Genomic DNA, 15,905 nt, shown 5'->3' with positions numbered 1-15,905 from the left:
GGGCATGGATGCAAACAGACATATATAATATAGAAAGAACACAATGATGGTGATCGATATAGCTAGCTAATGTACATACAAATGTAATTCATGGTTTATACAAACATATGACATGCTTTTAATTCCCAGAATTTCACAAATAACATGGTTTAGCCTTTTCCAGATTGGAGATGGCCAGATCAGCAAGCTGTGTATTCGACACAACATTTATCGCATCTGGCAATGACATTCCGCCTCTGGCAATCGGGTAGTACCAAGATCTAAAATACAACAATCTGCGCAAATCCTGATAGCCACCCGGTAACTTGTAAGAAGCGGACTTTTGTTAGACCATGTATAAATACAACAATCAGCTCTTGAAGACAATACATCGCTGAGGATTTAATTACATGCACAGTTCCATTAGGGAAATAAGTCTAAATTTCTTTGTATGAATATATTTTAATTATTAGTGAATGGAAACTTGAGATAGATGTAGCAAGGGTGAAATAGTAATTTAAAATTTGCAGCCGCTGCCAAGGTTTCAAAAAAGAAAAAAAGAAATAATAATTTAAAATTTTGTTTACAAATAATTGATTGGCTGAACATATTTTTCCAACTATCAATTGGTTAAATTAATTAAGGGATGGTTCTGTCAGAGATTATTTTGTTTGGATTGAATATATCCAACAAATAATTAACTTTTTTTTTAATATGCATTTAATTACTCCAAAAAAAAACTAGGGAAAAAAATTGAAAGAAAAATGAAGGTCTAAGTCTCCATTTTTCATTAATCACAACATCAAAAATATAAAAAAAGGACGCTGATAACAATCCCCGCAGCCTCCACCCCACATTTATCCCCGCAGATACTGCCAAAAAAAACATGGGGGGACCGCTCAATCATTAATGAACATTTAAAAAACTGCGGGTATTTAACTTGAAGCATCAAAGTATTTACCTTGAATTTGTCAGGTATTAAATCATCTGCAATGATCTCTATTTATGAAAGAATAAATCAATCCATTAATTGTCCCCGCACAAAATTTCTTTTTTTTTGAATCGTCCCCGCACAACTGGGGACCATTAAACATGGAGGGACAGCTCAATCATTAATGAGCATTTAAAAAACTGCGGGTATTTAACTTGAAGCATCAAAGTATTTAACTTGAATTTGTCAGGTATTAAATCCTATGCAATGATCTCTATTAACATTAAAAAATAAATCAATTCATTAATTGTCCCCGCACAAAATTTCTTTTTTTTTAATCGTCACCGCACAACTGGAGACCATTAAATAAATAATCCCCTCACCCAATAATAAATACTCTGAGACATAATGATAAATACTTTATGTTACATAGGTAAATACTTTACATTATATGGATATATACTTTATATTACATGGATAAATACTTCTTAGACATACTTGCAACTTTCAGTAAAACATTAATGATAAATACTCTCAGACATAATATGATAAATACTCTATGTTACATGGATAAATACTCTATGCTATAAGGGTAAATACTTCTCGGAAATAATGATAAATATTTTTTTGAACATCAATTAACAGATAAGCATTTATTAACGGGGATTGTTATTAGATAACAATATAATTAATGCGGAAATTGTTTTTAAAGAAATAATTAATGCGGGAATTGTTATTAGAGGAAGGCATAATTAATGCAGGGATTGGTATTAAATTACAGTCTAATTTAATGCGGGGATAAAAGGAAACTTTTAACGAAATTAGTGGGGGATATATGGCAGTTAAGGAAGAGAGAGAGTGCGGGAAAAATGGGGGGATGAGAGTGGGGGGTTTCATATAATTATTCTAAAAAAAATTAAAAACAAGAAAAAATTGAATGGTCGTTTTATTTTTTATTTTTACCTAAAAAATCGTAGAAAGGCAGAATTACCAAATTTGCCTTAATTACTAATTAGGTTTACGGAGACCTTAAATGCTAAGAAGAATACAAAAGTACGTGAGCGATTTTGTCTTTGACGATTATTTGAAATATTATCACCGGTTGTTTCTATGGTTGTGCTTTAAGAAGCCACATTTTCGGATTATTTTAATGGTGATGTAAAGTCTTGTTGGTATCCTAAGAAGAAGAATAGTGCTTCGCACGATCCGAATAATACTATTTCAATCAAATAGTAATTATAAGGTATGAATCATGTAAATTTAACATTTCTAATTGTATGTTTTCAATTGTAACAATTAAATATTTACTTTTTTTTGACATATATAAGTTCTATCATATAGCTACTACTATGATATCTTCAATTTGTAATGAGTGAGTGTTAGTTCTCATTGGATTTTATTGTATCAATGACTTTTTCTTTATAGTTTGGATAGAGAATAAATAAATTTTGATAGCATTCATGGATATTAATTATTGAATAATTATTTTTTTTATAAAAAAATATCATTTTGTATGAAATTTTTTTTTTCTTATAATATTATGTTCCCGCACCACCGATGTACTCCTTTTTTTTCTCTTTTATGTTCACACGTCACCCTTGGTCTAATTACGTATAGCTGTCTTTATATAATATCTTATTAATTTCACGTGACTCAGGAAATTAGTCCAAGATAAACGAACACAGCAACTTATAATTCATTAAGACACTTTTATTCCTTTTACATAATATGAAACTAAGATTCAAAGAATAGGAAAAAAGAAGAAGCTTTTATTTGGAAACAGAGTGTCTCTGTAAATTTTAAAACACTGCAACAAAATACTTAATAGAAATGAAAGGAATAGCTGCAACTGAGAAGCATAAAAAGGCAAGAAATAAAAACACAAGTACTTTTAACTAGATAATTATAAAGCATATATTCTCAGTTCACGGCACGACAGGTGGGCCCCCTGACCTCGCCCGGTGATCCTGGGAGCGCCTCATTTATGCTCCCCATCTTAATCATGGCGTTTGCAAAGTCCGCCTTAAAAGCACCAGGCACCTTAGTGTAGGTATCTACCTGGTTCAGGGTTGCACCGCTTGTAAGCAAGCTCCAGTCGGAGAAGAAAAGTGCAGTTAGAGATTCAACATTTTTGTAGTACTGTTCATCTAGCTTATTTGGCGATACAAAGTCCTGTGGAACGACGCCGTCAACAGCTGCATTCTGGGGACAAAGTTTTCTCAAGAAAGATCCAAATCCTTGGTTCATGGTGGGGTCAATGGTGGGGTAGAGGCGGCTTGTGAAGGAGGAACAATGTGATCGACCGATTGAGTGGGCCCCTGAAAGGGCGACCATTTCGGCAGTGGAGAGCCCCTTGCTTGCGAAGCTGGCCTCAAGTTGGCTGAGATTGAAAGAGGGTGCTGGGAGAATTTGCAATGCCTCAGCACTAATGGAAACCCGACCGTCGAGCCTACCTGTAGGGATTTTGTAAGAGATATTGCCTAGGAAGAGTGAGGCATCACGGGCAGACAACGCTATGATGTCAGCACATGAAACGACTCCGGGACACTGCTTTTCTAGCTCAGCCTTGACTGCGTCGATCACTTCAAATCCTCGGAGGCTCGGGTTGTTTGGAATAGAGAGCTTTTCTGGTTGTGGGTTTGCTGGAGTTGGGTCTAGGAGGACTGAAGCATCACAACCCTAGTTGGAAAAAAATAAATATATTGTTATGTCATTTTCTTAAAACATTCAAGCATAATTAATTATTTAATTTCAATTAAATAGTGTTTTGAACCTATATTGTTAATTAACTTATTTGTATTCATATATATCGAAAAATGTAGCACACAAGAACAAATTAGCAGTTGACCACTAGGTATATACAGCATCTCTACATGTGATAGATATATGTTGTAGCTGCTAACATTTGAGTTTATTGTTTATACCTTACCATAATACATATCAACTTCATGCAACGATATTAATTTGTCATATATATAAAAGACCTGTTACTGCAACTTTGCAAGTACATACATATAGTATTAAATTTGTTTGTGTAGATCTACATTCACGACAACTCTGCATAATATTGAGGACACAAATTCAACAGTGGGAATATAACAATATAAATTAACTTACCCTGACAAAACAGTCATGAAAGAACATGCGGATGAGACCAGCGCCTAAACCGGGATTTTTTACAATAAAGCTTCTGACAGTGCTCTTCACAATTGACTCAGCTTTTTTACATTTGCTCTTGTAGTACCCAACCTTAAGGGAGGCTTCTGATACCGGAAGCAAGAGCTGGAATGCTGCTGCGAATACAAGGCATGTGATAAAAATGGAAATCTTGCTTTCCATCTTAATTAGTTTCAGCTATAAAAGTATCAATGACAAAGTGTGTATATATTGGTTTAATAGTTGAAAGAGAAAGAACTAAGGAGAGCTGATGAGGAAAACTTGAAGGGATATGTTGAGTATTTATAGATAGTTAGGTGCTGTGGAAACAAGATGATCTATCTATATATATATATATATATATATATATATATATATATATATATATATATTATTTTAAGGGTTACTTCCAAGTTGTTTCGAGACAACGATTAGTTATGATCAGCATCTTTCAAGAGAGCATAATATAATTAATTATAGTTCATACGTAGAATATTCTCATCAGTTTCAATGCAGTCAAAATCGAGCGCCTACTAATATTGACACCTGCGTGCGTTATCAAATGCAGCTGTCGTTAAAAGTATAATTTTCACAGTCCAAATGATTTGTCGTGATTAGGGTTATCAATGAGTAATCATATAAGTATTAATCTTACTCATACTTATCTTATATGTGAAAGTATCTCGTTACAAAACGAATAATAGATAATTAATGAATAAATTGATAGTTATGTAATTTTAAAAAAAAAAAATATATATATATATATAATAACCACATCATATTTGTGAGTGTGGCTAATTTGCTATCGGAAGCACTTCAGCCGAGGTGCTTCCGGAGTTATATTTTAGTGTGTGATGATCAAACAACAAATCTAAACCGTTAGATGTTCAATCTATTATAAAATCTGCTTGGAGACCAAATTTTACATTTTTTGGAATTTTTTTACTTTTTATTAAGATGGTTTGAAATCGCTATTTTTTAATGGTGCAGAATTTTAATAAAAACAGCGATTTTCAAACCATCTTAATAAATAGTAAAAAAATTCCAAAAAATGTGAAATTTGGTCTCCAAGCAGATTTTATAATAGATTGAACATCTAACGGTTTAGATTTGTTGTTTGATCATCACACACTAAAATATAACCCCGGAAGCACCTCGGCTGAAGTGCTTCCGGTTGCAAATTAGCCACACTCCATATTTGTTATAGCATAAAACATAAAATTTATAATTTACGATCCTATTATTTTAAAAATATAAATTATAATAAAACGATGTAAATGTTACATAAAAAATTTATCATAAACGTACTATTAATTAAAAAAATTATACAAATCATGAATGTAATGAGAATAATAAAAATTATATAATTATACATGCCAATGAAAAAAATATCATATACAATTTTGTGTTTACCAATTATTCTATAAAGTAACAGTATACAAGATTTTTGTCTAGCATAATTATGTACATATCTTGACGTGTAGCTGGTAAAAGTTGAGAAACCAAGAAGAAATTGAAAAGCTACATGCTAAGGTAATCTGCACATAATTAATTTATTCCAGAATAATAACTGCACCATGAATAATTAATATGTGACGTGAGTAATTAAACATATAGTGATTCTCTGTTTTCCTTAGTATGACTCGTTTCAGAATGAAAATATTTTTAACCTTTTCAATAAATATGTGAAATTCTTAATGTTTTTACAGTAAAAGGCAAACACCTACTAATTAAATGTAATATCTCAGTAAATATAAAAAGATAATGTGCATGCAAAAGGGAAAACAAAAAGAAAAAAAGGAAAAGGAATTGAAATGGAAAGGTAAATTTTACAAAATTATATATTTGTCAATTTAATCCTTGTATTATATTCCTCGAACATATATAATTTATTGGGTCGTTTCTTCCACGAGTATATATCTAACTAAAATATTTTATTCTGAGAACTTCACAATCTTTTCATATATAGACCGATTTGATCCCCTTTGAAGGTAATTAGTTAAACTATTTAGATGAGTGAGTTGTTAAAAAGACAAGGTAAGTTTTCATCACATGTTTGCGCCATTATATAATTTCAAAACGGACTAATTCAAAGCATGATATATATATATATCCCCCTTTCTTGTCTTCATTTAGGTATTCACACCAACCACTCAACCAGAGCTAGAGATATGCATGTTTATCCAATCCAAGATGAACCAATTGATCCAAAATATATATCTCTGTAACCAATATCCATGTGCTTGGCCCACGGGATATATTTTTTTTTTCTATCTTATTGATTCCTATAGAAAAATTGAAGAATTAAGTATGATCATCCACCGACTTTAAATTTTCAGAAATTGAAAAGAAATACCAAAGACAAGTTGGATATTTTTTTTTTCTATCTTATTGATTCCTATAGAAAAATTGAAGAATTAAGTATGATCATCCACCGTCTTTAAACTTTTAGAAATTGAAAAAAAAAAAATACCAAACAAAGTTGGATTATTTTTTAATCTCTCATTGATAGGAACAATGATTCAGATGTACTGATTCAATTATAATAGTTTCCGTAAGTTATAGTGAACTTTCGCCACATAAAATACGGAAAATTCTGAGACTACTATTAATTGGAGAGAGGCCAATTAGTGGTCTATCCCATTGAGTTTTCAGATTTTATGATTTTTGTGTGGTAAATTGTAAAATCAGTGGTTTCATTGTCATCTCTCCAATGAGACCGAATCATTGGTACGATCACATGTATTTGTCGAGAAAAAAAAAATAATCCACCAAATTAATTCTTCAATTATTAAAGGTAAAAAATTGACAAAAGAAACATGTACTCTTGAAAATCATCCACCAAATTAATTCTTCAATTTCCAAAAGTAAAAAATTGACATGGGCTACTAAGGTTTCTTTGTGCATTAATTGTCATTGAAAAATATAACATCAAAATATTATTATTACACCTAATAATTATAATTACATTCTCAACGCACAAAAAAAAAAACTGACCATTCGAATTTTTCTTCACTAATATTCGACCATTAATTGACACATTTTCACTATACATAATTAATTTTATGCATAAATTAGTGATATATATGTAGGGCTCCTCAATTATCCAGCCATAATAAATAATTGAAAATAGTACAAGGTTAGTTAACTAACACATGTGTTGTCAGCGTTTCAATCTCATCTTTATATATTAATTAAACTTGAACATTTATCCTACTTAATTAGCGGTCTTAAGTATTTTCAACAACCCACATGCATTTCAATTAGAGCTTAATTAATTTTTCAGTCTTGTCTTAATAGCCGCCAGAATAATGAATTAAGAACAGGGTCAAGGTCAACAGATCTACACATCTCAGAAAGTACTTAGCCATCCCTAATTTAATTTTTTTTTAATTATGTATGTTCAAATTTAATTATTTTTTCTTAATTTATATAGTCCAGTCCTCTCAATAATATTAGATGTGTGCTTGTAATTTAGTTAGTTGTTATAATTTTATTTTATCGTTGTAAAGACAAGACTTCAAATCTTAGTAACCACACATTTTGCATTTTATGTTTCAGCCTCTTCAATTTAAATTTTCTAGTTACGCTATAAATTTTCTAGTTCCACCACATTTTGCATTATATAGTCCTATTTATTAATCTACAATATGATGTTTAGAGGTTTTTTTTTTTAATTTTGTAAATTTTTAAACTTTTTCATAGTCGCTACAAATAATCTTAAACTGAGGGAAGAACATTTCGTTCTATAATTAATAAATTTATTAATCAAAGCGCACCACACAAATTTCCCAATCAATGTAGAACACTAATATACTTTTATAACATAGGATCGAGGCCTGAAAAAGTTTTTTGTGACAAGTACGCTTTCGAACAATATATATACTATAATTAAATGCTCAAATTTTAAAAAATAATATAGTTCTGTTAGATTAGCGATTGTGATGTTAATTGTGTCAAATTTTACTTTTAAAGGGTGTTAATTTGTCATAAAAGGAAAGTTCAATTGAAGGTTTCCTGTCACAAATTTAAATTTTAGAGAGCTAGCGCTTTCATGATATTATCCCTACATATCATAAAAATAATCATACCACCATAATAAAATAAATGTTATATATATGGTATATATTACCTCTTAATCTACCATTTTTTATACTACTGGCGGTATCGGATTCGAATGGTAATTAATTAGGTATCTAATTACAATTTCAGTTTTGTAACTTACTCAGCAATGGAAGTTGAGGTGGCCAAGCCCACTAATTATAAAATAAACAGGTACTTCTATGATTAACTAAACTATTAAGTCCATCAACTGATCTTAGTGTGGATATATATTAATTGGTTTCAATAATAATGTGGATTTTTACACAAAGACAATGCATCGCTCGTTAGACTAGACGTAAATCTTGAAAATATATATTAAGAATTGAATTATTATTAGTTCACCAGCTACACTAAAAATTTTTAAGTTCATTACTTCGATCTACAGATAATTACAGTAATTTTAACTTTCCTTTAATTGCAAAAATGTTACATTCAAATAGTGTTATGTTAAAGAATGTCAATATATATAATCTGCGCATATTCACAAACTTTTGGACCTTGGTAAATATTGTCTTTCGATATTCAAAATAAATAAGTGGTTGCATTGCAATTTGACCGATAACTACAATATACATTGTTGGTTAGGTACATAGATCAATTCAAGGGTGTCCTTAATTCTTTATTTAAAAGAATCTTTCTCCCTTTACACTTTAGTTTGAATGAAAATTAGCCAAGACGGAAGAAAATAATGGAAAAAGTAAATTTCACAATTTATTTTGTTTAGTTCGATAACAAATTAGAGGATAAAAATAACGAAAGATACTCTTTTACCATTATTTAATTTTCTAAAACTAATATTTTGATGTTCCTCACACTACTACCAAAAAGGCGACTATACAAGGTTGAAAACGTTAATGACCCACTGTTGCGGAACCGTATTCATATAAACTTTACATACACAGTTACTACAAAGAAATAGTAATTCAAGTTCGAATTAAGAAAAAAATCCTCCAAAAATGTACAGTGTTATCTAATTATTAAACCAATATTCACTGCTACAAAAAACACTACTATATTCACGTTTCTGTAACCTTGTTCCTAGGAGTCATGTATAATAGGGTCGGTAAATTGGACACAGTTGTAAAACTGTGTATGAATATACTAAGCTTCCATGGTTAATTCATAGGGTTTTTTTTTATATTAAATACCGTGTATAATTCATACTTAAAAAATACAATAAAAACCTAGATATGAATTCAAATCAAAACAAGATATGTTTAGGTTTCAAACGAAAATCTAGATTGTATTTTTAAAAAATACAATGAGGAATATAAATTATATAGAGCCTAGTGGGAAGAAAAGAAAGGAAAAAGAAAATTTCATACTTTATTTTGTTTAGTTGGATATCAAATTATAGGATAAAAATAATAAAAGTTACTCTTTTAACATTATTTAACTTTCCAAAACTAATATTTTCATATTCCTCACACTACCACAAAAAAAGCGAATATACAAGGTTGAAAACACTAATGACCCACTGTTGCGAAACCGTATTCATATAAACTAGATATGAATTCAAATTAAACCCTAGATCTAAATACAAAACACTAAATTATTTTTTATGAACTATAAATTTAACACAACAATTATAATTACATCACATATTATTTGTTACATGAATAACATTCTAACTAAACAAAAATGAAAATATAACAAAAAAATTCTAGATCTTAGACTTCATACATCTACATAACCAATACCTAAGAAAAAAAATGGTGAAGGACAAACAAATCATAAATTAAAAAGAAAATATTTAATCAGAAATTTCAACACAAGTTTTGAAGCTCTTCCCATTGTATTTTGGGGATAAAAAATGCAGTTATGCTCCAAAGGAAAAGTAAATGTAGATCTCCTCATGAACTTTCCGAAAAATGGTAATACGCTGAATTCGGACACTCAAGCGCTAAGATACGCCCGTTTGAAGTTTCTTCGTCGGAGATCATCTTCTTCATGAAAATATGGTCTCTCTTGTCTTATCCCTCGTCCTAGCCTCGCATGTTTAGAAGATGATGTCCCTATATGGCAAGATAATGGGTTTTTACAACTCTAATACGACACTCCAATTGATGGTGTTTGGAGCACTATAGTAGTGTCTCCACATGGCAAGATAATAGGGCATTTACAACCCTAATACAACACTCGAATAGATGGTGTTTGGAGCACTCTAGCAGTGTCTCTATATGGCAAGATAAGAGGACATTTACAACCCTAATACAGCACTCCACTTGATGATGTTTGGAGCACTCTTGTAGTGTCCCTATATGGCAAGATAACGGGGCATTTACAAACCTAATACAACACTCCAATTGAAGGTGTTTCGAGTACTCTTGTAGTCACTTTAGATGGAACGATAATAGGGTTACAATCCTAATACAACAATACAATTGAAGGTGTTTCGGGCACACTAGTAGTGTCTCCAGATGACATCATAATAGGGCATTTACAACCATAATACCACACTCCAATTGAAGGTGTGTAGAGCTATTAGTCTCTCCAGATGGCAAGATAATTGGGCATGTGCAACCCTAATACAACACTGTAATTGAAGGTGTTTGGAGCACTGTAGTAGTGTCTCCAGATGGAAAGATAACAGGGCATCTACAACTCTAATACAACACTCCAATTGATGGTGTTTGAAGCACTCTTGTAATGTCTCTATATCACAAGATAATAAGGCATTAACAACCCTTGTACCACACTCCCATTGATAGTGTTTGGAGCACTCTAGTACTGTCCCTATATGGCAAGATAATAGGACATTTACAACCCTAATACAACACTGCAATTGATGGTGTTTAGAGCACTCTTGTATTGTCTCTATATCACAAGATAATAAGGCATTTACAACCCTTGTACCACACTCCAATTGATAGTGTTTGGAACACTCTCGTACTGTCCCTATATGGCAAGATAATAGGACATTTATAATCCTAATACAACACTCCAACTGATGGCGTTTGGAGCACTCTTGTGGTGTCTCTAGATTGCAAGATAATAGGCCATTTACAACCCTAATATCTCACTCCAATTGATGGTGCTTGGAGCACTCTTGTAGTGTCTCTATTCGGCAAGATAATAGGGCATTTACAACTCTAATACAACACTCCAATTGATGGTGTTTGGAGCACCCTTGTCCAGTCTCTATACCGCAAGATAATAAGGCATTAATAACCCTTGTACCACACTCCAATTGATAGTGTTTGGAGCACTCTAGTACTGTCCCTATATGTCAAGATAATAGGACAATTACAACACACTAATTGATGGTGTTTGGAGCACTCTTGTAATGTCTCTATATCACAAGATAATAAGGCATTAACAACCCTTGTACCACACTCCCATTGATAGTGTTTGGAGCACTCTAGTACTGTCCCTATATGGCAAGATAATAGGACATTTACAACCCTAATACAACACTGCAATTGATGGTGTTTAGAGCACTCTTGTATTGTCTCTATATCACAAGATAATAAGGCATTTACAACCCTTGTACCACACTCCAATTGATAGTGTTTGGAACACTCTAGTACTGTCCCTATATGGCAAGATAATAGGACATTTATAATCCTAACACAACACTCCAACTGATGGCGTTTGGAGCACCCTTGTGGTGTCTCTAGATTGCAAGATAATAGGCCATTTACAACCCTAATATCTCACTCCAATTGATGGTGCTTGGAGCACTCTTGTAGTGTCTCTATTCGGCAAGATAATAGGGCATTTACAACTCTAATACAACACTCCAATTGATGGTGTTTGGAGCAATATTGTCTCTTTCTGGCATGATAAAGGGGCATTTACAACCTAAATACAACACTCCAATCGAAGGTGTTTGGACCAGTGTAGTAGTGCCTGTATATTGCAAGATAATAGGCAATTTACGTCCATAATACAACACTCCCATTTAATGTATTTGGAGCACTCTAGTAGTGTCTCTATATGGCAAGATACTATAGCATTTACAAGCCTAATACAATACTCCAATTGAAGGTGTTCGGAGCACTATAATAGTGTCTCCACATGGCAAAATATAGGGCATTTACAACCCTAATACAACACTCCCATAGATGGTCTTTAGAGCACTGTAGTAGTGTCTCCAGATGAAAAGATAACAGGGCATTTACAACTCTAATACAACACTCCAATTGATGGTGTTTGGAGCACTCTTGTACTGTCTCTATATCACAAGATAATAAGGCATTAACAACCCTTGTACCACACTCCAATTGATAGTGTTTGGAGCACTCTAGTACTGTCCCTATATGACAAGATAATAGGACATTTACAACCCTAATACAACACTGCAATTGATGGTGTTTAGAGTACTCTTGTACTGTTTCTATATCGCAAGATAATAAGGCATTTACAACCCTTCTACCACACTCCAATTGATAGTGTTTGGAGCACTCTAGTACTGTCCCTATATGGCAAGATAATAGGACATTTACAACCCTAATACAACACTGCAATTGATGGTGTTTAGAGTACTCTTGTAATATTTCTATATCGCAAGATAATAAGGCATTTACAACCCTTCTACCACACTCCAATTGATAGTGTTTGGAGCACTCTAGTACTGTCCCTATATGGCAAGAGAATAGGACATTTACAATCCTAATACAACACTCCAACTGATGGTTTTGGAGCACTCTTGTAGTGTCTCTAGATAGCAAGATAATAGGCCATTTACAACCCTAAAATCTCACTCCAATTGATGGTGCTTGGAGCACTCTTGTAGTGTCTCTATTCAGCAAGATAATAGGGCATTTACAACTCTAATACAACACTCCAATTGATGGTGTTTGGAGTAATATTGTAGTGTCTCTTTCTGGCATGATAAAGGGGCATTTACAACCTAAATACAACACTCCAATCGAAGGTGTTTGGAGCAGTGTAGTAGTGCCTATATATTGCAAGATAATAGGCTATTTACGTCTATAATACAACACTCCAATTGAATGTATTTGGAGAATTCTAGTAGTGTCCCTATATGGCAAGATACTAGGGCATTTACAACCCTAATACAGCACTCCAATAGATGGTGTTTGGAGAACTCTAGTAGTGTCTCTATAGGACAAGATAAGAGGGCATTTACAACCCTAATACAATACACCAATTGAAGGTGTTTCGAGTACTCTTGTAGTCACTTTTGATGGAAAGATAATAGGGCATTTGCAAGCCTAATAAAACACTCCAATTGAAGCTATTTGGGGTACACTAGTAGTGTCTCCAGATGACATGATAATAGGGCATTTACAAGCCTAATACAACACTCCAATTGAAGGTGTGTGTAGCAATCTATTAGTCTCTCCAGATGGCAAGATAATTGGACATGGGCAACCCTAATACAACACTATAATTGAAGGTGTTTGGAGCTCTCTTTTACTGTTTATATATCGCAAGATAATAAGGCAATAACAACCCTTGTACCACACTCCAATTGATAGTGTTTGGAGCATTCTAGTACTATCCCTATATGGCAAGATAATAGGACATTTACAACCATAATACAACACTCCAATTAATGGTGTTTGGAGCACTCTTGTAGTGTCTCTAGATGGCAAGATAATAGGCCATTTACAACCCTAATACCTTACTCCAATTGATGGTGCTTGGAACACTCTTGTAGTGTCTCTATTCGGCAAGATAATGGGGCATTTACAACTCTAATACAACACTCCAATTGATGGTGTTTGGAGCAGTATTGTAGTGTCTCTTTCTGGCAAGATAAAGGGGCATTTACAACCTAAATACAACACTCAAATCGAAGGTGTTTGGAGCAGTGTAGTAGAGCCTATATATTGCAAGATAATAGGCTATTTATGTCCGTAAAACAACACTCCAATTGAATGTATTTGGAGAACTCTAGTAGTGTCCCTATATGGCAAGATACTAGGGCATTTACAAGCCTAATACAATACTCCAATTGAAGGTGTTCGGAGCACTATAGTAGTGTCTCCACATGGCAAGATAAGAGGGCATTTACAACCCTAATACAACACTCCACTTGATAACGTTTGGAGCAACCTTGTAGTGTCCATATTTGGCAAGATAACGGGGCACCTACAACCCTAATCCAACACTCCAATTGAAGGTGTTTCGAGTACTCTCGTAGTAACTTTAGATGGAAAGATAATAGGGTACTTACAACCCTAATAAAACACTCCAATTGATAGCGTTTGGAGCACTCTTGTAGTGTCTCTACATGGCAAGATACTAGGACATTTACAAGACTAATACAATACTCCAATTGAAGGGGTTCGGAGCACTATAGTAGTGTCTCCACATGGCAAGATAATAGGGCATTTACAACCCTAATACAAGACTCCAATAGATGGTGTTTGCAGAACTCTAATAGTGTCTCTATATGGCATGATAAGAGAGCATTTACAACCCTAATACAAGACTCCACTTGATGATGTTTGGAGCACTCTTGTAGTGTCTCTAGATGGCAAGATAACGGGGCACTTACAACCCTAATACGATACTCCAATTGATGGTGTTGCGGGTACTCTTATAGTCACTTTTGATGGAAACTAATAGGGCATTTACAAGCCTAATAGAACACTCCAATTGAAGGTGTTTGGGGTACACTAGTAGTGTCTCTAGATGACAAGATAGTAGGGCATTTACAACCCAAATACAACACTCCAATTAAAGGTGTGTGTAGCAATCTATTAGTCTCTCCAGATGGCAAGATAATTGGGCATGGGCAACCGTAATACAACACTGTAATTGAAGGTGTTTGGAGCACTCTTTTACTGTCTATATATCGCAAGATAATAGGACATTTACCACCCTAATACAACACTCCAATTGATGGTATTTGGAGCAGTCTTGTAGTGTCTTGAGATGGCATGATAATAGGCCATTTACAACCCTAATACCTTACTCCAATTGATGTTGCTTGGAGCACTCTTGTAGTGTCTCTATTCGGCAAGATAACAGGGCATTTACAACTCTAGTACAACACTCCAATTGATGGTGTTTGGACCAGTATTGTAGTGTCTCTTTCTGGCAAGATAGGGGGGCATTTACAACCTAAATACGACACTCCAATCGAAGATGTTTGGAGCAGTGTAGCATAGCCTATATATTGCAAGATAATAGGCTATTTACGTCCATAAGACAACACTCAAGTTGAATGATTTGGAGCACTCTAGTAGTGTCCCTCTATGGCAAGATACTAGGGCATTTCCAAGCCTAATACAATACTCCAATTGATGGTGTTCGGAGCACTACAGTAGTGTCTCCACATGGCAAGATAATAGGGCATTTACAACCCTAATACAACACTCCAATAGATGGTGTTTGGAGAACTCTAGTAGTGTCTCTATATGGCAAGATAAGAGGGCATTTACGACCCTAATACAACCCTCCAATTGATGATGTTTGGAGCACTCTTGTAGTGTCCATAGATGGCAAGAAAACGGGGCACTTACAACACTAATCCAACACTCCAATTGAAGGTGTTTCGAGTACTCTCGTAGTCACTTTAGATGGAAAGATAACAGGGCATTAGCCTAATACAACACTCCAATTGAAGGTGTGTGTAGCAATCTATTAGTCTCTCCAGATGGCAAGATAATTGGGCATGGGCAACCCAAATACAACACTGTAATTGAAGCTGTTTGGAGCACTTTTACTGTCTATATATTGCAAGATAATAAGGCATTAACAACCCTTGTACCATACTCCAATTGATAGTGTTTGGAGCACTTAGTACTGTCCCTAT

The 15,905-nt window shown here is 33.6% G+C and overlaps 1 protein-coding gene across 1 annotated transcript; it reads right to left on the bottom strand.

Moving 5' to 3' along the window:
• Positions 1–2,599: 2,599 nt before the first annotated feature.
• Positions 2,600–4,377, bottom strand: LOC144556665 (peroxidase 2-like). The gene is made up of 2 exons (XM_078305445.1): positions 4,028–4,377; positions 2,600–3,589 (listed from the first exon to the last, which is right to left on the bottom strand). The coding sequence occupies exons 1-2, from the start codon at positions 4,247–4,249 to the stop codon at positions 2,831–2,833; spliced, it is 981 nt and encodes a 326-aa protein (XP_078161571.1). The 5' UTR covers positions 4,250–4,377; the 3' UTR covers positions 2,600–2,830.
• Positions 4,378–15,905: the final 11,528 nt, after the last annotated feature.

Source organism: Carex rostrata, chromosome 1 (genome assembly GCF_964058835.1).
Source record: "Carex rostrata chromosome 1, lpCarRost1.2, whole genome shotgun sequence".
In the NCBI taxonomy this organism is placed as follows: Eukaryota; Viridiplantae; Streptophyta; class Magnoliopsida; order Poales; family Cyperaceae; genus Carex; species Carex rostrata.
The sequence above is the reverse complement of the archived record's forward strand: the minus strand, read 5'-3'. Positions and strand labels throughout refer to the sequence as shown.

Coding starts and splice junctions, on each gene's coding strand:
- LOC144556665 (XM_078305445.1), bottom strand. CDS start 4,249: ATGGAAAGCAAGATTTCCATTTTTATCACATGCCTTGTATTCGCAGCA. Junction 3,590..4,027: donor TTCATGACTGTTTTGTCAGG/GTAAGTTAATTT, acceptor TTTTCCAACTAG/GGTTGTGATGCTTCAGTCCT.